The sequence below is a fragment of the Anabrus simplex genome, chromosome 13 (genome assembly GCF_040414725.1).
Source record: "Anabrus simplex isolate iqAnaSimp1 chromosome 13, ASM4041472v1, whole genome shotgun sequence".
NCBI classification, from domain to species: Eukaryota; Metazoa; Arthropoda; class Insecta; order Orthoptera; family Tettigoniidae; genus Anabrus; species Anabrus simplex.
The window spans coordinates 59,740,472-59,765,411 of record NC_090277.1 but is presented as its reverse complement, the minus strand read 5'-3'; the positions used below and the strand labels follow the sequence as shown (position 1 = coordinate 59,765,411).

At 37.7% G+C, this 24,940-nt stretch overlaps 1 protein-coding gene across 1 annotated transcript in view; it reads right to left on the bottom strand.

Moving 5' to 3' along the window:
• Nucleotides 1-11,888: 11,888 nt before the first annotated feature.
• Nucleotides 11,889-24,940, bottom strand: part of LOC136884742 (dystrophin) — a 267,166-nt gene continuing 254,114 nt past the window's right edge. The window contains exon 19 of the mRNA XM_067157032.2: nt 11,889-23,101. Coding sequence (XP_067013133.2) covers nt 22,959-23,101 — 143 coding nt within the window. The 3' untranslated portion in view covers nt 11,889-22,958. The remainder of the gene's footprint in view (nt 23,102-24,940) is intronic.

The window sequence follows — 24,940 nt, the reverse complement described above, 5'->3', positions numbered from 1 at the left end:
CTGGAGGCCACACGCTATTATTATTACCTAGCAAAAGTGCAGGCTATGATGTGATGTATTGATGGGTGGCCATGGAGACATATAGAAGGCTCTTCTCATCACATACTAAAGAACTGATTATTACATTTGTCATAGTTTCATAGACCCAGAGTCAATTTCTCCCTTTAGATGGACTGAACCTACACTTATTGACTCCAAATTCCACACAGATGTGTCTCAAAACTGATTAGTTAGATGCAAATAAATAAATAAATAAATAAATTAAATAAATAAATTTTTATCAATTTTAGCTTTGTTTATTGGAAGACATATTTATGATCACTTGATTTTCCCACAGGAAATTTTGACACAATTTTTTAAAATCTTGAAATCTTTCTACATTAAAAAAAAATGTGGGGTCCATAATTCCCGCCCCCCCCCCCCTTCACAACCCATATATTTATCACTCGAATTGGTCCGTTACTGGACATCATAAATTTTCCAGGTAACTCATTCCTGGTTGCCAGCGTTTCATTCCAGTGTGCTAATTTGGGCTCATCAGTTGGTAAATATTTAAGAGTAACATTTTAAGACTGATTTAAGGCTGAAGATGCCCTGTAGAAAGGGCGAAACATGTCCCGAAGGTGTATGAAATCGTATGTATTTGTAACCACTTATAAGTGGACAGTATTGAATAGGTGGACAAATGAAATACCTTTATTGGATATTAAGTTATAACAACTTTCAATACGGAATAATCATACAGTTTATAGCATGTAATGAGTGGTATGTTTCGAGCTGTCAGTGGAGAGATGGCGTGGAATGAGATTAGTAGACAAATAAGTTTGAGTAGCGTCCTTAAAAGTAGGAAAGATCACAATATGAAGATAAAGTTAGAATTCAAGAAGACAAATTGGGGCAAATATTCAATACATTTCCAATTTCTTTGCAATCATTTAAGAAAAGGCTAGGAAAAGAAAAGACAGGGAATCTGTCACCAGGGTGACTGCCCTAAATGCAGATCAGTAGTGACTGATTGATCTGGGCACATGAAGTGCAGTCGAACGAAGACAGATGATGCAGGAAATAGTAGATTAGGAAATTAAGTCTTAAAGTAGATGAATATTGTTACTTGAATAGTAAAATAACTAATGATCGCAAAAGTAAGGACGACATAAAATGCAGACTAGCACAAGCAAGGAAGAAATTTGCTAATTTTGAATTATAAAGACATTTTTGAAGACTTTTGTGTGGAGCGTGGCATTGTATGGAAGTGAAACGTAGACAATAACTAGCTCAGTGAGAAAGAATAGATAGAAGCTTTTGAAATGTGGCATTACAGGAGAGGGCATATAAGTTTGTGGTAGGACCCCAACTAGCATGTTTCCAATGTATGGGAACCTCACCTAGTGATGGACAGTCTGAGACGAGGTCTCGAGATTTTTCGGGATTTCTCGAGACTAGCGCAGGCACTATTTCTCGCGAGAAATTTCGAGAGATCTCGAGAGCGTTGTCCCCGCATTGTGCGGCGAGCAGCGTGTTGTAGGCCTACAGGTAATCGGAGCTGAATGCTGTTTGTGCCGAGTGTGCAAATAGCCAACCACGGACCTTCACCATTTCGTAATACGTGTCAACACGCGACTAGGGCGTTCATTTCTCTCATTTCTAGCGAGGTTTATTTTGACGCAGTATAATATAATTATAAAGGATACGCATTCTGGCATTGTATGCAGTGGTATTAAGTACACGAATGAATAGGGCAAGTACAGAAACTGACGGCTACTGTAGGTATATACACCTATCTGGATACTAGAGGTGTGCATTATTCGAACTCGAGACGAGGCAAGATGCGCCCTGCTGCATATGCAACCACCATTACGCATGAGTGGAATGTGTAGACTAAAATGCTTGAGTTTGCTCCAATTCTTCGGACAGGTAGGGCTAGGCGTACATCGTTATCAGACCCCACATTCAGTATCATACTATGACCACTGCTTGTATTTACCGATATTTTGGTGACGAAGGAAATAATTCCTTACAATGTTATAGAGTATTCGCGTAATATGTAAAGTTAGCATAATTACCAAACAACAACAAGAGTACAACAAGCACTTCCATGGAAAGGAAATATTACAAGAAGTACTACTAATTTAACATTCTAAATCCAGCATCATTATACACAAATTCAAACACAACTTACGTATACCCATTACTTAACACTATGGCTTACGATACTATAGTTGAACTTACTACAAGCTTAAAACATAACTACCAAACAACACAACAACAACAACAACAACAGTACAACAAGCAATTCCATGGAGAAAAATTAGAAGAAACACTACTAGTTTAACATTCTAAATCCAGTAGAAAATCACCAATTCAGTGTCCGTCGTTTACAGCTTTTACTTTTCACTTTACACTAGCACTAATAATCTTCTTGAACGATTTGATATCGTCACCATAAGACCAATCTGCGTCGGTGCGACGTAAAGCAAATTAAAAAAATGATACCGGAAGAGAATCCATCAAAGACTGATGCAGGTAATTTATTCCAATCCCTTATGGTACTCTTTACGAAGGAAAACTTGCCCACATCAGTATGCTGGTTATTATTACACTACTGTAAGTGACCATTGCCACCGGGATATTTCCCACTTGTGATGTATTTGTTAATAATAATAATAATAATAATAATAATAATAATAATAATAATAATAATAATAATAATAATAATAATAATAATAATAATAATAATAATAATAATAATTAAGTGCTTTGGTATATGACAGTGCAATGTGTATTGTGTCTAGCTGTACGCGACAACTTGAAGACTATGTCCGAAATGCAACGTAAGTCGGGGATGTCGTTTATTTTGAAGATATGTCACATAGCACAACCCACTGTGTTGTTTATTCAAAATAAGTAAAATACGTCGGCATAAATACTTCTGGGATGGTCTGACACTTAAAAACACATAATATAAATGAAGAGGAATAGTCACAGGCAGCTACCCTGTCGACAACGATTGCTAGGCATCCAGGTAGGTTTACATCCTATTAACAGTTATTAACAAATTATACGGGTTATTCAGCTAAGAAGTCCAACTGACATAACTCGTGAACATTTTAAGATACTGGCATTCTGTCTTCACTTTCGTTAATGCTATTAAGGAGCTCATAGTTCAACATACAGTGCTTTCTTAGGCTTTTGACGGAATTTATCGTCACACACGTTTCTATATGAGAACTACTGACGATAACTATCAAGCGTACACTCGTAACTGGGATAGTGATGGGCAACGCTCTCGCTCGAGACTGACATCGCCGATCTCGAGATTCTTGCGAGAATCCCGAGACTGATCCTCCTGTAGCGCAAGCTTTGCGACGTACCAGTAACTACGACTGTAAACTTGATTCTACATACAGGAAAATTAGGAACCCTACCAACCGCATTAAGAACAAACTCCACACACTAGTAAAAAATTTCAGTATCCCAGCCGAAATACAGAAGAAACTGATATCCTCGGACCCGATACCTCCAAAATTGTATGGCCTGCCTAAAATCCACAAAGAAGGCATACCTCTGCGACCTATCGTGAGCGCTATAGGCTCTCCCACGCACGATATCGCCCGCTACCTAGCTGGACTACTTCAGCCACATACAGGAAACACTGAAACCTACGTAAAGGACTCCCGACATTTCATCCAGCTCCTTAAGGACCAATCAATTTAAAGTACGGACCTATTAGTAAGCTTTGACGTCACGTCACTTTTCACCAAGGTGCCGCTAACAGAAGTATTTTCGCTATTAGACCAGAAACTTCCAGAAGACCTGTCAACACTAGCTAAAGAATGCCTTAGCGCCACTTATTTCTATTTCAACGGGGAGTTCTACGAACAGACAGAAGGGGCCGCGATGGGGTCGCCACTCTCTCCAATAATAGCAAACATGTATATGGAACACTTCGAACAGAAAGCCTTAGCTACATCTGCCCTGAAACCGAAATGTTTTTTTCCGTTTTGTGGACGACACTTTTGTAATCTGGCCTCACGGGAGCAATAACCTACAGCTATTTCTCGACCATCTCAACTCCATACACGTAAATATTCAGTTCACCATGGAAATAGAAGTAGACGGAAAACTACCATTCCTGGATGTGCTAGTAATACACAACCCCAATGGGACGCTGAGTCGCGCAGTATACAGGAAACCCACTCACACAGACAGGTACCTACACGCCTCGTCTCATCATCACCCATCACAAAAGCAGGCTGTCCTAACATCACTAGTGAACAGGGCCATAGCGATATCTGACGCAGAGCACCTCGAGGAAGAAAAAGAACACCTCACGGAAACCCTTAGGAAAAATGGCTACTCGCTCAATAACATCCGACGAGTCCTTAAAAAATCAGAAGAGAACAAAGAAAAGGCCGCCGCAGGAGAAAACAACGGGAAAGAAGAACTGGCCCGCCAGGAAACAGCGATACTGCCATACATTAAAAACACTACAGACAGGATCGGCAAGATACTGGACAAATACAACATAAAAACTATCTATAAACCTCACCGTAAGCTAGCCCGTTATCTACCACCAGTAAAAGACACAATAGAATTACAGGCCCCTGGAGTGTATCACATTGAATGTAGCTGCGGAGCTTGTTATGTAGGTGAGACAAAACGTCTGATCTCCACCCGCCTAAAAGAACATATCCGTCACACCAAGAACCAAAACACAGATATTTCAACAGTAGCCAAGCATTCCTACGAAACTAGGCACGGAATATCATTTGACAAGACCAAGATCCTAGCAGCTATCCCTTGGAATCTGGAAAGGAAAATCCGCGAGGCTATCGAAATCAAGAAACATCCGAACAACATCAATTTAGAAGAAGGATACAAAATCAGTAATTCTTGGATGCCTATCATTCATAGTTTAAGACATACAGACCACAACATAAACACACGGGCCACAACCCCATTACATAACAGCGCGGGCAAGCCCCCACTACCTGGCTGTGACATATACTTTCCAGAAGTCTCGCGAGACAGCCAGGGCTTACGTCAGCCAGAAAGGCTAGGATATAAAAGGCCAAGATCAAGGCCACTCTAGTAGTGTAATTTCTGCCTGGGAGACTGATTACCTCGGATCGAGTAGGGGTATTTCAGTCGCCTTGACAAAGAATACTGCAATGTATTCGAAACGTCGGCAAACTGTACGTGATATGCGTACAACACGGTTCAACCCGGAAATTAAATTAAATAATTGATAGTATATCATTGGCAGTTATTGCATGAAATAACGTTCTCTTATGAAAACGTGTGAGCGAATACATTTTGTCAAAAGCCTGGAAAAGTACTGCATGTTCAACTATGAACCCCTTAATACTATTAACGAAAGTGGAAACAGAATGTCAGTATCTTAAACTGTTCACGACTTATTTGGGAGTGGACATCTTAGGTGAATAACAATGCATAATTTGTGAATAACTGTAGATAGGATGTACGCCTACTTGGATACTAGAGGCGTGCATTATTCGAACCTAAGACGGGGAAGATGACGTGCTTTGCTACATACGCAACCCCCATTACACATGAGTGGAACGTATAAGAGGGGTGATGGGCAACGCTCTCGAGACCGATTCTCGTGTGCTGCGAGCTGTGCGACGTCCCAGTAACTACGGGTGTAAGCTTGATAGTTATCATCAGCAGTTCTCACATGGAAACGTGTGTGACGATAAATTTTGTCAAAATCCTATGAAAGCACTGCATGTTGAACTATGAGCTCCTTACCATTAACGAAAGTGAATACAGAATGCCAGTATCTTAAACTGTTCACGAGTTATGTCAGGTGGACTTCTTAGCTGAATAACCCGTACAATTTGTTAATAATTATTATTAGGATGTAATCTTACCTGAATGCCTCACAATCGTTGTCGGCAGGGTAGTTTCTTGTGATTCAGACCGGGCCGTACCGTAGGTGTTCTGTGACGATTCCTCTTCATTGATATTATGCGTTTGTAAGTGCCGGATCATCCCAGAAGTATTTCTGCCGATGTATTTTACTTCTTTTGAATAAGCAACACAGTGGGCTGTGCTATGTGACATCTCTTCAAAATAACCGACATCCACGACTTACGTTGCGTTTCGGACATCGTCTTCAAGTTGTCGCGTACAATTCGACACAGTTCGCATTGCACCGTCATATATCTAAGTACCTACCTAATTATGACGCGAATACTCTATAGCAATTTAGATTGCACATTCCACTCATGCGTAATGGTGGTTGCATATGCAGCAAGGCGCATCTTGCCTCGAGTTCGAATAATGCACGCCTCTAGTATACAGGTCCGTGTACCTACAGTAGCCGTCAGGTTCTGTACTTAAACCACTCATTCGTGTATCTACCAGTGCATATGGTGTCAGAATGCGTATCCTTTATAATTATGTTATACTTCGTCAAAATAGACGTCGGTATAAATGAACGCCCTAGTCGCTTGTTGACACCTATTTACGAAAATGAAAAGGCCCGTGGTTGGCTATTCGCATATTCGGAACAAACAACATTCAGCTCCGACTACCTGCAGGCCTACGACACGCTGCTCGCCGCACATTGTGGGGACAACGCTCTCGAGATTTCTCGAAATAATGCCTGCGCTAGTCTCGAGAAATTCCGAGAAATCTCGAGACCTCGTCTCAGACTGCCCATCACTAAACTGGGACGTCGCATAGCTCGCAGCACACGGGAATCGGTCTTTAGAGCGTTGCCCATCACCTTTGCTGAAAGAATTGGAACAAAGTCGGGCATTTTAGATTACACGTTCCACTCATGTGTAATGGGGGTTGCATATGTAGCAAAGCACATCTTCCCCGTCTGAAGTTTCGAACAATGCACGCCTCTAGTATCCAGGGTAGGTGTACATCCTATCTAGTTATTCACAAATTGTGCAGGATTATTCAGCTAAGATGTCCACCCCAAATAAGTCGTGAACAGTTTAAGGTACTGACATTCTGTTTTCACTTCCGTTACTGGTATTAAGGGGTTCATAGTTGACAAAATGTATTGGCTCATACGTTTTCATATGAGAACATTATTTCGCGCAATAACTGTCAATGATATACTATCAAGTTTACTGTCGTAGTTACTGGTACGTCGCACAGCTTGCACTACAGGAGGCTCTGTCTCGAGATTCTTGCGAGAGTCTAAAATGATGTGACATACAATTGAGAGAAATAAATCAATAATAGTACAGTTTGATAGTTTCACCCCCCTTTTTCCCATAACACACCCCTTTAGTCTGAGCTAAGTTGATTATTTTTAAGGTTTTTTAAATACCTTTGTTAGGATTAAGAAGAGAGGAATATGTCCTTACTTCTTGCAATTATTGCACCGAAACATGATGTACCTGATGATGTCTGATCACTAGACGAAACATGTACTACAGTTTTTAGTTTGCCCAAGGCAAATAAATAGTATTGAGTAGGTGGATCATTGATTTATTTCTCTCAATTGTAGTTTACTTGATTTGAGAACTGGAAAAAATCCAGAGAAAAGCAGCTCGATTTTTTCTGGGTGATTTCCGACAAATTAGTAGCATTATAAAAATGTTGCTAAGTTTTTTGTGCTATTTGCTTTACGTCGCACCGACACAGATATGTTTTATGGCGACCGTGGGATGGGAAAGGCCTAGGAATGGAAAGGAAGCGGCCGTGGCCTTAATTAAGGTACAGCCCCAGAATTTGCCTGGTGTGAAAATGGGAAACCACGGAAAACCATCTTCAGGGCTGCCGACAGTGGGGTTTGAACCCACTATCTCCCAACTACTGGATACTGGCCGCACTTGCGGTGTTGCAAAGTTTGGGCTGGGAAGATTTGGTGGAGAGGAGACGAGCTGTGGTATGTCCCAAGCTGTCAGTGGAGAGACATTAGTACAGCCAGGCTGAGTGGCTCAGACAGTTGAGGCACTGGCCTTCTGACTCCAAAACTTGGCATGTTCGATCCTGGCTCAGTCCGTTGGTATTTGAAGGTGCTCAAATACGACAGCCTTATGTTGGTAGATTTATTGGCACGTAAAAGAACTCCTGCATGACAAAATTCCAGCATCTCAACGTCTCCAAAACCCATAAAAAATATAGTTAGTGGAACGTAAAGCAAATAACATTAGTAGACTAATAAGTTTGAGAGGTGTTTTTTAAGTAGGAAAGGTCACAATGTGAAGAGAAAGTTGGAATTAATAGGACAAGCTGGGGCAAATATTTTGTTTATAGGAAGTAGAGTTAAAGATTGGAATAATTTACGAAGGGAGATGTTCAATAAATTTGCAAATTTTTTGCAATTATTTAAGAAAAAACTAGGTAAACAACAGATAGGGAATCTGCCACCTGGGTGACTGCCCTAAATGCAGATCAGTGGTGACTGATTGTCACGAACAGACTTACAGTTAGTATACCAATACCTACCCAAATGCATCAGTCCTGAAATGCTTACAAAGGAGAAGAGGAATGCAATATTCTTCAGGAGGAAAATAAAATGCACACTTAATACCCACGGAAAACTATTTATTTATTTATTTATTTAATCATTTATTTGTTTGATATGATCTTTAAGAAGGAAAGTGAGCATAATAAAAATTCAATATTAACTAACGTAATTATTTCAAAGAGCTGTCACAAAATATGGTATGGTATGATATTTGTTTCATGAAAAGAAAAGAAAATTGTTTTCTTAGTCCATTTCTCTTGACTGTCACCAACATAATAAAACAAAGTTACTGGTTTGTTAAAAACAATTTTCTTCCTTAAAAACTTGAAATATGAGAACAGTTATTTTCTAAGGTATGTTATTTAAATTATTCATCTATTTAGGTCAGCTATGGATGAAGCAAGCACCTCTATCTTCTTTAAATTGATTCCCTGCCCCCCACATAATCTAACTTTCAAATGTTAAAGATGCCAATAGTCTGGTATACAATTTTCAATAAATCCATTCATCTGAGACGGCACTATCGACATCTTATGGTACAATGCTTATTAGCTAATCATTCCAAGTAAACATTTCGTAACAACAACTGTTTTTTTAAAAATTTTCATTCTTTCCTCAATGTCATATTTACACACTTAACATGAAGTGAAAAGGTATACTAGATTTGTTCAAGGATATGTGTAACAGAAGAAGTACGAGTCACCAAATCATATGAGAGCACTCGATCCAGACCTAAGCAATAAGATGTACTGAGAGGTGTTGAGGACACTGCAGAAGTTTGCTCAACCAAATCATGCAGGTCTCTCTATCCTATAGATACTAGAGAAGTGAAAAGGGGTGGGAAATCAAACTTCAGATATCTTAGGACCTTTAAGAGAACACATGCTTCTAAGGCTTTGTAACCACACTTCAAATATAACAAATCTTTAATAAAATATCTGTTGAATAAATAAGATAATTATCTGCATTTTAGAAAAGTAATAGGTACATTTTCAACATCTTAATAGGATGGTTGGTTGTTTTTCGTTACATCATATTTTAGTTATAACATTTTTTGTTCAAAGTGTATTATTCGTATGGTTTTGATTTAGTTACTGCAAATGCTGTGGAATCATCTTTACAGCTAAGAAGCCTTTATTTCTCTCTTATTCACTCACGTCTTCTTTACACGGATGTAATTTGGGGTTCGTTCAATACAGAAGAAGTAAATAAACTTGAAATACTTAAAAATGGCCAAAATATTAATTTACAAATGCAACTTTTTGAAATGCTCCATTGAGATATACAGGGACCTGGACGTCTTACCTGTCAGAATGCATAAGACATGCTCTGAAGCACTACTCGTGTACAAATTTTAAAACAGGATGATCTTAAACACAGAAATTTGGTACAGGAAAGACAATCATAATTATTAAACTAGGTATGGATAAAAAGTATAGCATATTCTGCCGCAGCATAATATAACAAATGACCAACTGAGTTAAGGAGTATTAGAACATTTTCACTATTTAAGAAGTCTGGTTTTAGATATTTATTTTTACAAAAATATATAGAAATGTATTACTTATTATTGCCACAGTTAAATATAATTGTTAATACTCCAGTGTACTGCCAACACTGTTGTGATCAATGTACACAGTGGAGTCCCGTTAATCCAAACTAACTGGGACCGGAGTCTGTTCAGATTATAAAATTTTTGGATTAACCGGAGAATACTTTCTACAATATAGCACAGAATTTGAAATGTCCATTCTTTAGCAGTTGCACTAATAAAATTACAGTAGTTAAGAACCTGTAGAGGACAAAACAACTAAAAGTAGGTGAAAACTTGTCTCTTAAAACTACTTTAGTACGGTGACGGGTTACACTTTTTAAAATGTTTATTTAAAAGTTCTGCTGCTCTCTCAACAAATTTCTGGGTGTGAAGAATCCAATGAAAATGACGTTGGTGAGTGGATGGAAGCTGACTGTCATCAATTCCAAACAGACCAAGAAGAAATTAGCTATGTTGGAAAAAGAATCTAGAGTTGATGAGGAACAGAATGACGACGAAGAAGACAACAATGAACAACTAGTGTCACATTCAGATACCGCGGCTGCCTTAGAACTTGCCGCACGTTATGTCGAGGAATACTTAGCTCCTACGCCCGCTGATGTGATGTTTATGAGATGCTGCTTTAACGCTGCAATTTTGAGTAGGTTCCAATCACTGTGGCAAAAGAAGCTAACAGACTTTGTAAAGATAAATGATCAGTGTTTGATGGTTTATGATGTGTAATTATGTTTACATTTTGTTATTCTAGTAAGGTATGACTAATAAAATGAAAGTAAATCTTTTATAACATGTTCTTTCATTTCAGTAAGGAGAAAAATTCGAAAAAATGGGATATTTCAGTTCGGATTAACTGGATTTTCAGATTACTGGGACTCCACTGTATTTTATTATGAATATTAAACATTTTTACCACTAATTGTACAGCCAAAAGGCAGTTCCTCCCTCGAGCTAGTAGATCATTGGGACAATACTCAGAATAAATAAATAAATTACCTAAGTACAGGAAAGGAACTAACACATGTTCTTTCCTATACTTATTATCCCACTGGGATCCTTTTCTCCTTTTGTGTTTGTCCGGTGTTAATATTTTTACCACCTGTATTTATCTTTGTCATGTTTCTTCCCTTTTCCTGCACCCATCCAGCTTTCTTCTTATCATACACTTATCCCGCATTAGACTTGAGATCTGTCAAGATGGCGTCTCAGTGGGTGTTGATGTTCGTCCTCCTGTTGAAGCTGGGAAGCATAAACGAGCTTGTTGGAGGCTGAGAAGGGATCGATGCTGAACTGGGATTGATGAGGAGACAGTCTGTCTATATACGAAGATGTGGAGATTATCTTTGTCCTTTTATGTTTCTCTGTTTGTCCTTGTCTACTATTTCTGTTGCTCTCTCTTCCCATGCTGTCCTGCCATTTTGTCCTATTATATATTCCTTTCTTCTTCCCCGGCCGACTCTCTCTTTTACAGAAGTATTGTATAGAATCAAAATATGAACGACTCTCACTAATAACCACACAGTACTGCCATAAGTTCTGTTAGTAAAATCTAAACGTGCTGTAGTATGGTAATTGAGAATGAAGAAGTGTGGCAACGCTGTATGTCGTCGTATGAGTGTATGAGGATCGTATCGTTGTATTGGTATTATTTTGTTGCGGAAAACAAGCTAAGGAAATTTTTTAATGACGAAACTTCTCGGTATCAATGAACAATGTGTGTTTTGGACAATAGCATGGTTTAAATAAACAGGTGCACTGTTGATCGCGTCACATCGGCCTGTCCTAGGTGTGTACGCAGAAAATACGTTGTGAATGATGTTCGTGCAAGGATTCAATGCAATCCTTTGTGTAAACAAAAAACTGTCTCTCATGTCACATATTTTGAAGGATGATTTACGTGTTGGTGCATATAAAAGATACATATGGCATTTACTAATTGAAAAATTAAAGAAGATACGCCAGGTTCGATCCCAGGTTCTGTTAACGACGTGTGGGGAGAGCCAGTATTGCGACATCCTATTCACAGATGAAAAAATGTTCACTGTGGAAGAGTCATTTAACAAGCGAGACAATCGTGTGTACACACGGGCCTCCAAAGAAGCAAGAGAAAGCTCCATGTGTGCAGCGCGGACATCACCCTGCTTCTGACATAGTCTGGCGGGGAGCATCGGAGATGCATTTTTGCAAAGGTGGAACCACGTATCAATTCAAAGCTGTTTGAAGGGAAATCGTGGATTTTTCAGCAGGATAGCACTCCTGCACAAGAAACAAAAACGATACAGCAGTGGTTGGCAACCAATGTCCCACGGTTCATCCACTGGCCTAATGGAAGCCCGGACTTAAATCCATTGGATTATTTTCTGTTGGAGAAGCTCGAGGCGATAGCATGTCAAAAATGGCACCACAATATTGAGATGTTAAAAAATCAATCACATCAGCTGTCAAAAAAATTCCACTGGACATGATTCGTGCACCTATTGATGAGTGACCTCAACATCTTCGCCGCTATGTTGCCGCATGTGGTAATCATTTCAAATAAGAGATTGTTCATTCTGTATCATTTTTTCAGAATATATCTATATTAATGTTTTTTTTTTTCTATTTTGTTTTACGTCGCACTGACACAGATATGTCTTATGGCGACGATGGGAGAGGAAAGGCCTAGGAGTTGGAAGGAAGCGGCCATGGCCTTAATTAAGGAACAGCCCCGGCATTTGCCTGGTGTGAAAATGGGAAACCACGGAAAACCATCTTCAGGGCTGCCGACAGTGGGGCTCGAACCCACTATCTCCCGATTACTGGATACTGGCCGCATTTAAGCGACTGAAGCTATCGAGCTCGGTATTAATGGGTTTGTAGTTTTATCTAGAAGTTATATGCATTGAAAGTACTGACAGAACTTATGGCAGTACTGTGTGGCTACTCTATTTCAATTTCTTGTTGAAACTATGGGCTAATAGCGCATCAAAACTGATGGTTAAAATACAACAGTACCATGATGCCCTTCACTTCATTTGACAGTATTGTGCACATAGAACCACTGGCCAATGTATAAATAATAATAAATTTCTTGCTTTTAAACTATTACTAGTTAACTAATTTATTACTAGTTTACTAATGTTGGTTGGATGAAATGACAGTCTCTTATTGGTATTGTGTGGGGCAAGCAGATGCCAGTCAAATTAAAGGGCAAAGTGTAGAAAACCACTGTCCAGCCAGCCCTCATGTATGGCTCCAAATGTTGGGCAAGGCAGAAAAAAAGCACGACCAGCAAATGCATGTAACAGAGATGCAGATGTTGCGATGGTCGGCGGAAGTCACTCCGCATGGCAAAGTGCGCAATGAGCACGCGTGAGGATCTTTCAAAGTTCTGTCCATCAGCCACAAGATGGAGAAAAACTAGCTCGACTGGTATGGTCGTGTCAGAAGAAGAAATTAACACCATTTCTTACAGAAAGCTCTTGCCATCGAAGAGCCGAAGAGAGGAAAAGGGCATTTTAAGGCAACATTGAAACGAACTGCTGAGGCTGCTTTAGGGAAAAGTGACATGCCGTTAGATCTGGTGCAAGAACATTGAACATACTCTCTCAGAATCGGATGAGCCGACCTTGAGTGAGCTTGGGAGTGCCAGTTTTATGGGTACATATACGGTCAGGAAAGAAGACGAAGTCTTGCTAGTAAAATATTAATCCAGCGAGAATATGGGATAGATGTTAAAAGGCAAATTATTAAATTATTTCCTGTTGCAACTGTTGCTCAAGTTACACAATAGATATATAATTATAATTAAAGCTGAAAATGAACGTAACATTTTACTGCATTAGTTTTGCAGCACCAGATTCCTTAACAAAATGGAAGTGTAAGAATGAGGTGACAAATGTAGTGCAGGTTTTCGTTTTTTTTTCTTCTTTTCTTTTGACATCAGTGGTTGGAGTGGTCTGATGCGGTTCTTCAATCCATCTCACCTTACTCTATCCCACCCCTCCAGCTCACTCTCCCAAGTAATTTACATACTAACCTTTTTTACAGTTCCCGGTTTTTATGTCACGTTAGACTTCATGTTACATGCTTATTTTGTAGCTGTGGTCTTTGTATTGTACTTCAAGAATTCACTGGGATTTTGTCTCATAAGATTTTATTTTGTACAAATCAGCGAGATACAATTCTTTGAACATTTTATTCTAATTCTCTATGCCATTTATGTGAACAGGCTAGATCATGCTTGCTGAACATTAAAACCAAATAAAAAAATAGCCTCCTGACCGCCATGGAAGAACTTTGTGTTTGCATATCAAAGTTGTAGCCAAAAATAAAATTATTCCTCAGGAAACTAATCCAGATACCACACTAAACTGTTAGCTTCAAAAGAATTATGAATCTGAAGAACTGCTTTCCTTTTCAATTTCGAGTGAATCCTAAAAAAATATCTTAATAATATTTTTTGTATGTTGCAAAATTAGAGAGAATTCTTTTTTTTTTTATGAATATTAAAAATTGTCTAAAATTTCTGATGTTCTAAAATGTAATTGTAAATATGATTTACAATCTAAGGTTTAGTTAATATATTTCTAGGGTTCTCCTCCCCAAAACAAAAAATGGTTGGGAAAAATTTGTGCAGAGGAGCAGACTACACCTAATCAAATGATATGAGGAAAGTATACTGTAATGGTTACACATATCCCTGAACAAGTCTAGAAGGTACGACAGCAGATATGACAACATGGATAATAGAGAAACAATTTCATCCATAAGAGTCTGATAAACTTCATTACAGAATAATAAAAAAGTAAACAAAAGAAGATCAAATAAAAACTTGATTCATCTATAAACTCTAGCAATAGTTTCTCTTTCTTTCTTTCTTTCTTTCTTCCTTCCTTCCTTGGTATAGTCATATACATTTGTATATTAATGTTATTATATATATATAAAGGATATGTGTGTGCTAGTAATGTGACGATTCATTCACTCATCACCAGTTCAGTTCCGTTCACAACACATACGATAATCACACTCTCACACAACTTACATCGAAGGTTTATTATAATTAACTTTTTCAAACCGTCCAAGCACCAAACTGTGCAATTCACTCAATGGAAGATTAATGAACATAGTTATGTGCACTCATCAGCAGGATGATGATAATAATATACAAGATAACTGCTGATAACAATATTTCAACTCTTCACATGTTCTTCAAGAGCACAAAAGGGAGAAGAAAAAACCCCACCCCACAGGTCTTTAAGGGGATCTGGATGTCATTTCTGGACTAAACCTTAGTAAGGGATAGTAACAGTTGAGCTTTTATTGTCTTAGATATAATAAGTAATATCAGATATGTTTTGATTTATTTCACCGTGGCCTGAAATACTAGACGTGATAGCTCTGTGCGCTTTTGTTGTTATAAACATGACGTATGGCTTGGAAATAATGAAATTTTCTGAAGACCTCTGTTTCACTAAACATTGTCTGGTTTCCTCACACTGACTATCAGATTTATAGCCTATGGGAATGAACCTTCACAACAACAACAAAAACGACAATAATAATAATAATAATAATAATAATAATAAAAGGATAGAAGGAATCTATTTAGGTACAAAGAAGCAAAATGTGAAGGTGGATAGTTTATAATAAATGTTTTATTGCGCACAATGTGCATGGAAAAAAAAATTCTTATGAGCAGTCGTCTGTACAGAATTTTGTTAAGGATTCTATTCTCAGTTTACACTTAAGTACGTGATAGCGTTCACAAAGTTCGCCGGATCTTTTGCACCTGCAGTCCGGACTTGGCTCATGAAAGCTCGCTTTAATACACAGGCGTTGGTGAAACCCATGGACTGAGAGTCTGGTCACAACGTGTCTCAACTCATAGCCTCCCTGAGTCCAGTTGCGGTTGATCATCGCATCACACTGGTAAAAGTCCCAGAAGGTGGATAGTTTAGCATTCGCTGATGACATGGCACTGTTAGTAGGAGATAAAGAAGAAGCCCAAATAATGCTTGAAAAATTACATGAAATTGCAGAGAAAGCAAGACTCAGGATCTAATATGAAAAGACAAGAGTACATAGCTTACAAACATAATAAAGAAAAGCATCTGGAAACAAAGTACCGGAAAGTCAAGAGGTCAGATAAATTTAAATATCTTTGTGAATGGATCCAGTTGAATGGGCTTGATAAAGAAGCAAATAAGGGAAGGGCCAGAAAGATGGAGTTAGCCTATATATTACTACTGAATAAATACAGAGCAAAGATCAGACACTATATCATGGTTATAAAGACAGAGGGTCTTTAGAGTTCAGAATGTCTGATACTGAATAAGAAAGGGGAAATGGATGAAATAGAGAAGAAAGAAAGAAGAATCTTGAGAGAGATCTTAGGACACGAAAAAAGAAACTGCCTCTTACCTGGAGACCCCGGGTTTGATTCCTGACCAGGTCAAGGATTTTCACCTGGATCTGAGGGCTAGTTCGAGGACCACTAGAACAATTTAAGGAGTTACATGACTGTGAGACAGCAGCACCGGTCTAGAAGAATAATAGCCGAGAAAACTTGTCGCTCTGACAATGTGTCACCTCATAATCTAAACGTCTTTGGGCTGAGCAGTGGTTGCTTGGTGGGGCAAAACCAATCAGAGCTGTAGGCCATGGTTTATTTTTGCCATATAGTTCAAGGGGAACAACATAACAAATCCCATGGATCAATTATAATATTTAATTCAAATCTTTCAACATTATAAGAAAAGTCTTAGTCTTCATAAAACAACATGTTTTCCAAGCATAGCATAATCCCAAAAGACTACCACATTTAACCATACACATGCACATAAAATAGACTCTAACTATCAATGGACTCTTGGAGCAGGAAATTCTACGTCAATTTCCTTTAACCATAAAATTTGCAAAATTTTACAGATTAGTAACAGAAATAGGACAATTTTTATTTTTTTGGTAATATAGTTGAAACTGGTTTACATGCAATTCACGAGGGGCAACGCTAGCTAATGAGGCACAACCCAGAATTATGGGTACATCAGACATAATTTTTTAGTGGTTATTTTCATTGAAAACTATGTACAAATCGATAACAGTAATACAGGTCATATTTACGTTGCTATATGTACAACTTCCGCTATTCTGATATGCTGTATGCTACCTTCTAAGAAACTTTACTTTTTGTATTATAATAATAATTGCTTAGCAATATAATGATGAAGTATGCTAAGAAGCTACTAGAGGCATCAATTAAGAGTTTGTGAAAGCAAGATTAAGCAACATAAAGTCCACTGATGCTTCACCATAACTTTTGTTCACATTGGGGCTTTTATTGAACAGAATGAAATATATATTAGAAAAAAATTCTTTGTTTTACAGTAAGTGAATGGAGAAAACTCACCTCTCGATGAGCAACTTTGAATTAATTGATTTAATTAATAACAGCTTGATCAATGCATGGCTTAAACAGCGTTCTGTGACTGGCTCAAGTAGAAAATATACTGTTCTGTAATCTGCCCAATTGCCTTGTATGGTACTGAATGCTCTGGTACGATGACGTGCAGTGATGGAAAGAAAGATGCTCAGGTGGACATCTGGCCTGATACTGCATAATCATGTCATAAATGACTAAAGTTTGCAGGCAATATGGAGCGGCAGCAATAACTGAAATGACGAGAGAAAGCCTTCTACGCTGGTACAAGCACGTACTTCAAGTACAGTAGAAACAGTGACACAGACTCCTTTTGCTTCGCAAGCAGAAGATAAATGGCCGGTTGGAGGAGGTAGTATTGTCTTGACACCCTGAATGAGGTTATAGGCCTGTAGTCTGGCCAACCACACGATCGTACCTGGTGGCAGACAACCAGAATCCTTCCAGCATGTGGGATAAATGTTAAATGTTTTATGTCCACTGGATGGAGATCTTTTCATGGAGGTAAATGTACCGACACAAGGAACATTTGATCACCTTCAGATACCAGCGAGCTGAGGTGGGATTGAATCCATCACATCATCAGAACTACTCAGCCTGGTATTATTGTGAACTATGTAAGAATCAAAGAGAAATTATACACAGTTAAACAGCCTCTCTACCGGGGATATTTTAAGAACTACGAATGATGCAGGAAAAATGTACAAGTAGATTACGTATAAAGCAGTTTCAACTGATATGGTCAATATCCCTTTTATTTCTATATTAGATGTATAACATACAGGTAGGTTTAAACAGTTTCATAGAAAAAGATTACAGTTTAGGAAAGTCATCCCTTAACCTTTCAGTACCAAAGAAACACACAATTCTATGCTGCATTATTTTCATAATGTACCTCATTTTCACTTTGGCTCTTCTGATTATATAGCTCTGTAATGAAGTTACTTTTGACAAAGATATACTCACATTTATGCTAACTTTATAAAATAATTTCTTGGTCTTTAAATCATTTCAAAGCATGTACTGCAGTCAGGGTTGGGAAGGTAATTTATACGTCTTGAACTAAAACTAGTGGAATGGCAATTAATATGGACTGAATTTCAAAATTCCAGTAACAACTGCAATTTCCTTCACCATGCTTCATTCATATATGATGCACAATTTGACTAAAAACAGGCTGCATTAAAATGTTTTGAAACATGACCGAGCCACGTATTCGTATGAATTGTGATGCTTAAATAGGCTAATTTATAATCGTGTGTATATGGTAGTTTGTATAATTCTAATTAAAGAGCTCATACAAATTCAGAAGGAGAGATTAAAACAATAAACATTTCAAGAAAGGAAAATTTTTTTTTTTCCACTTCCACTATAGCGGGTATCCAGTTATGTAGTTTGTACGGAGGTATGTCTGACTTACCGTCATACTTGTGGTTGCTATTGAAGACCTCTATGGAAGTAAGACAGATTGGTTTAACAAACAGCATCGTGTGTTTCACAGCAAGAAACAAAAGAATACTGAAACTCGATGTATTCACCAACATTAACCAATATAAATTCAAGGTAATTTTTCACATCTGATTTTTATTATGTGGAATATGGAATGGAAAAAGAATTATATTCAATTTCTAATGTAAGGAAAATTAACCAGTCTCGAAATATACTGTCAGCTCTCATTGTCGTTAAGGCGCAAAATCTTCAACGTATTCCTTACCTCCCTAATGGCACACATAACTATTTCTTTTAACTTTTACGTTTGTTTCTAGTTGTCTTCATACTCTTAAGCTTTCTGTGAATTTTATGCATAATTTACACGTCACATAGAAAACCTTACACAAACCTGCACTTCATACTGTAAAAGCAATTTTCAATGCAGAGCCTTTCCTGACATATGTAAAAACCACTGGGAATATCTTTAAATCATCTTCCTATTCTGAATCAGAGTACAGTTCAATTACTTGATCAAAAGGTAGATGATTGAAATATTATGTTATTGAATATATACCTGCTTAGCTACTGATCATTTTTACACACTAAGAGAATATTTCTGGTTTCAAAGACTTGTACAATATGCATGGTTAAGGCTATTTCTTAATCGTTGTAACCAGCCCTTCAGCAGCATTCTAAAGGTTAAGGACAGACTTCCCTCTATCAATTTGTTTATTATAATGAAATCGTGATAATATAACTAAAAATAAAGAAACAGAATATTATAGTATTAGGAACATAATACTCTGCAAGCTTTGATGTTGCATTTTGTAACATGTGGTGGAATGTTATTATCAAGTTTATTGAATAATATTTAAAATGGACTAATCAAATAAAATCAAAATATCTGTCTTTGTATAAAAGTTACAGTACAGTATATGTTTCTAAAATGACTAACAGGTCCCCTTAAAATATAATAACAGATATGTCTGAATAAGATTTGTTCAGGTTTCGTTAATTCTCTTACATTTTCACAACACTAATGTTCAAGAGAAATTTTTTATATAATGATATACATTTTTGTGTGTGTATGAGTGATATGGTAGCTGTGCAAAGCTTTCATTTGCTTAAATGTATATTCCGTACACACACATAATTCCTGCTAGATTTTGAAACCTCTTGAACATATATTTACAGCAAGACTTAACTGTGGGGGTTCAAATTTTGCGAACTAATACTACAACATTACACAGACATGAATTTAAAAAAGATATTTCTTTCCGAGAAAAAGGTGTCTAAAAGATCATCGTAGACAATCAAGAACATTGTGATGGCTTTTAACCAGGAGAGTATCTTGACAGTCACCAACATTGAAGCAAAAATCCCAAACTTCAGTTAAACAAGAAATTGGTGCAAGGTTAGCAGTAGGAAATAAATTTGTTGCCTCAATGTCCATATTTCAATGTAAGCAAGTTTCATGCAGTGCTAAGTTGACTATTTACAAAACAATCCTGTGACCAGCAGTCACTTTGAATAGCAAGTATGGCAGACGGGATAATGCTAGTAACTTGAGAAGGGAAAGTTTTGCAAAAAAATATTTAGAGGTAAGAGGTGTGGTGAAGTTGTAAATGGCAGCTTTGGCAGAGGAGACCTTTGGAATGGAGCAGTTGGCAGATGAGGACTACTAAAGACTAAGGGAGCAGAAGGGGAAAAAGAGAGAGTGCTTTCAACAATAATAAAACAAAGCCTCAGATTGTGAGGAGGATTGTTCATTCCCACATCCAGCCTGCTGGAGAGGAGAATCAATGATGATGATGATGAGGTATGGAACTAAATAAGGCCACAGAGCTAGTAGCAAATAGTGCATTGTGGAGGGTGGTTCATACTGAGTTTTGCAGACCATATGATGAAAGGCTTAACAGTATAATGAAGATGTATTGCAGAGCTTGGATTAATGACGCAAACAAGCTTCAATGTTCGGCTGGGATTTTGATGCCATTTAATATACTGTTGGTGCACCCCAGGAATCAGCTGTATCACCTTTACTCTTCATCTTCTCTATGGAAGCTGTAACAGCTGATATACAGTCACCACACCCCCCTGGATGCTTCTATAGCAGATATGTGCATTTAAGCATTATACATAAAGCAAGAAGGACGAACAGCACGAGGGAAATAGAGTGAGTGTGATAGCTGTCGCTGGAAACAGGAAAAGAGGTGGAAGGATAATACAGCAGTTCATTAACAGGCTGTCGCTGGAAACAGGAAAAGAGGTGGAAGGATAATACAGCAGTTCATTAACAGAGATAAAGCTCAGGCTTGGAAGACCTGGAGGAAAATGTTTAAAAAAGAAACATGACTCACCTACGATAAAAATAGAAGAAAGTGTCTCCTTAATGTTGGTGACTGTTTGATTCTCCATCTATTTTCAATTGTTGGGTCAAAAATATTAAAAATTCTGAGGAAAGGTTTGAGCCACATCAAATGTTCCTTCTATCTATACTCTTATTAATATCTATCTAAATATTTACATCGCTCAACAGAAAACAGGGTCATTGAAAGAAGAAGGCCAAGTACACAAAAGCTTATCATAAAAAAAATAATCCAATTTCCAAAAAACAAACAAACACTACTTAGATTTTTGTATGTTCTCTGTTTGGTAATTTGAAGATGCTTGATCAGATGATACAACCTTTGTGGAATGCTAACTGTTTGTTACCCCTGTTAGTTTTACCTCAATGTCTGCTAATGGACATTAAAATACACCATTGTCCGGGTTGGTACAGGTCCTCATTCTGTGTACATTACGTACAGGTTGCTGCTGATGGGTGATTTTAGTTGCCTGAGGAGGCTGATACATCAACTATCTTGATATAGAACACTGTAATGTACTTGAAACGTCTGCAGCCTGCATGTAATGTACCTAGAAAAACAACACGGTCTAACCTAGATGAAGAATGCAATAGGCCGTGGAAGCTCCAACTCTTCAAACAGAGGGGAGGTAAAAAGAATAAATAAAAAAATTGCTTTCTCAAATTTTTTCTTTAATTTATTGAGAAAAGTTTTATTATCTCCAACTAATTTATAAAATACATTTCTACATAATTATATCGCATACTAGCTCCCAAACTCTATTATATCATATTTGTTATTTGTCTGCAACTTCCATTTTTCCACACGGTTTTTATCGCAATTCAAGAAAGTAGTGAACAGAGTTGCACAATTTCTTTTCATGGTAGTGTAAACATAAAAACATCTTTCTTTGATGCAGGTAATTTCATTTTTAAAACAAAAATGCAGCCAGATACAAACTGATCACAGAAAGAAAATGTGGATGCGAGCAGAGTGTGGGAAGATTACACTGGGCGAGGAACCTCAAACAAACAGAGATTCGACAACCATGATACGGCAACTCTGACACGGGAAACGCAAAATACAAAAAAAACTGACTCTATGATGGTCGCCAACATTGTGTGAAGAGATGTTACCAGAAGAAGAAATACAGATTTTAGAGTACAGTACGTTGTTGATATGTTTCTAAATCCTGTAAATATTTAACGACTTGCAGTATTCATTATGCAAATCCATTTAGCTCCAAGAAATTTAACGTGCAAATTTGACTTTTTTCTGGTAATTTACATGGCTTTCAATAAACTTAAACATTATTTTACAAATGATAATGAAAGTATGTTTGTTAAGCGTGAAACAATTTTTAATGCATTTGTACTTGTTGAGCTATAAAAATTTGAATTTAAATTTAACATTAGAAAAATTTAACACTTATTTTTAAGATCTGATCATTTTGATATGTTTATTTCTAAGAATTAGCATTCCTTTCTCAATGACCCTGTATTTTGAACCTCCACCATTAAATCCTACTGAATGAAATGAAGGACTTCAAAAATAAGAGTCCTTCTTGGTGGTAAAAAATAATTCACTGTTTCAAAGACATGGCAGTAAACCATCACCACTGACAAAAATTATGTGATTCAATACAGTACATACACAATATGAAATGGTCCAACACTTAATTAAAAAAAAAAAAAAAATCACCATGATTCTTGACAATCGAGTTAACTAACAGGATACCAGCTGCTATTTATGATGCTGACTTCCAAACTTTGGTGGCAATTTCTGATGTTGCTGCGACTGCAATTCTTCATCGCTCGGAGTAGCAGACCCTTGCTCTTCGTCGGTCATCACCGTGACCAATTCACTGACGGCCTTGCCGAGGTCTCCTGTAATAAGACATTGTTTCTGTAAGTCTGTGCACAAGACAAGCTACTACATTCATGTTTAAGATTGATATCAACACAGGTGATAGGACAGCTGAGTGTAACATCATAATAGCATTTTCACTGATGAGGAATCCATCCTACTTTGAGGCTGATGTATGATAAATTTGAAGTTTTACAGTCTGTCAAAAAAAAGGCTTCCACTTGAATACTTAAATAGCTTACACCCAAACATTAAATTTACTATGGAGGCTGAACGTGGAAGATGTCTGGCGTTCTTGGATGTTTTGGTTTCTAGAAAATCAGATGGAAGTTTAGGTCATTTGCATTTCCATAAATCCACCCATACTAACATATATCTTCAAGAGTATTCTCACCACCAAAAGCATGCCGCGCTTAACACCCTTATCAGCTATGCAAAATAAGTTTATGAGGAGGATGAGTTGAACTGTTCCTAAGCAGAATATTCTTAAGCAATGGTGATTCAATGAAACAGATTAATGAGATGCTACATCCTAAGCTGAAAGACAGATTATCATGTAGTTTTCCTTCTGTGTCAGTTTGGCCTTCTTGACATATGTACAGTCTGTCACATATAGGATTAGCAGTATTCTCAGAGCACACAATATCAAGAACACTTTTAAGCCTAATATCATCATAGAAAATTGTCTGTCATCTGTTAAAGTTTCTATTGTTTAAACTGTGCTGGAATATACAAGATTCCTTGTTCCTGTGGATCTGTTTATATTGGCCAAATATTTACGCAGATAACAACGAGAGTTAAGGAACATTGCAGGCACTGTGCTGTGGCAAAGTATAACGACCATGAAACATCCTTTGTAATTTGTAAGGAGAAATATTTTATACCAAGAATCATTTAAGAGGCAACAGAAATTCCTAAACATCCCGATAATTTTAATGAAGTCTTCAACATCTTTCTCCTTGACTATGGAGGCCGTGGAATGAACTACACTTCCGACAGGGTGTTTCAATCTTGAGTCTGTTTAATATGGAGTGACAAATGCTAGTGACAGGTTTCACTGTTACTGCTCTGAAGACAATCTTGGTAGCAAGAACGAAACACTTCAGCTTATAGTAATTATAACATGATCTAATATTCCAAACACACCATTTTATATTTTAAGATTTGGAGAATGTGTTTGTGGCACTCCTGACCAATATGGATATGAATCCATCCTTGCAGATCATGTATACCCACACATGCTTATTGCTTTCCCTGGGGCAGATAGGATGTTCCAGGAATGCTACACATCACATGGCTAGAAAGGTCCATCAGTGGTTAGGAGAGCATGATCAAGGCTTTGAAGTACTTGCCAGACCATGGACTTGTACCCAACTGAGCATCTAGGCGATGGTCATAATCTTAAAAAGATTGAGAATCCCTGAAGTAGATCATTTCAATATATATATATATATATTTATTTTTTGCTTGTTGCTTTACGTCGCACCGACGCAGATAGGTCTTACAGCGACAATGGGACAGGGAAGGGCTAGGAGTGGGAAGGAAGCGGCCGTGGCCTTAATTAAGGTACAGCCCCAGCATTTGCCTGGTGTGAAAATGGGAAACCACGGAAAACCATCTTCAGGGCTGCCGACAGTGGGGTTTGAACCTACTATCTCCCGAATACTGGCCGCACTTAAGCGACTGCAGCTATCGAGCTCGGTCATTTCAATATTTATGGCACAGTAAAATGGTTGAGTGAAAGCTCTGTGAAAAGGGAAAAATATATCTGTATTTCCTTTCTCTCTCTCTTTCCTAGCCTCTTTGCCAGGCTGAGTGGTTCAGATGGATACGGCACTGGCTTTCTGAGCTCAAGTTGA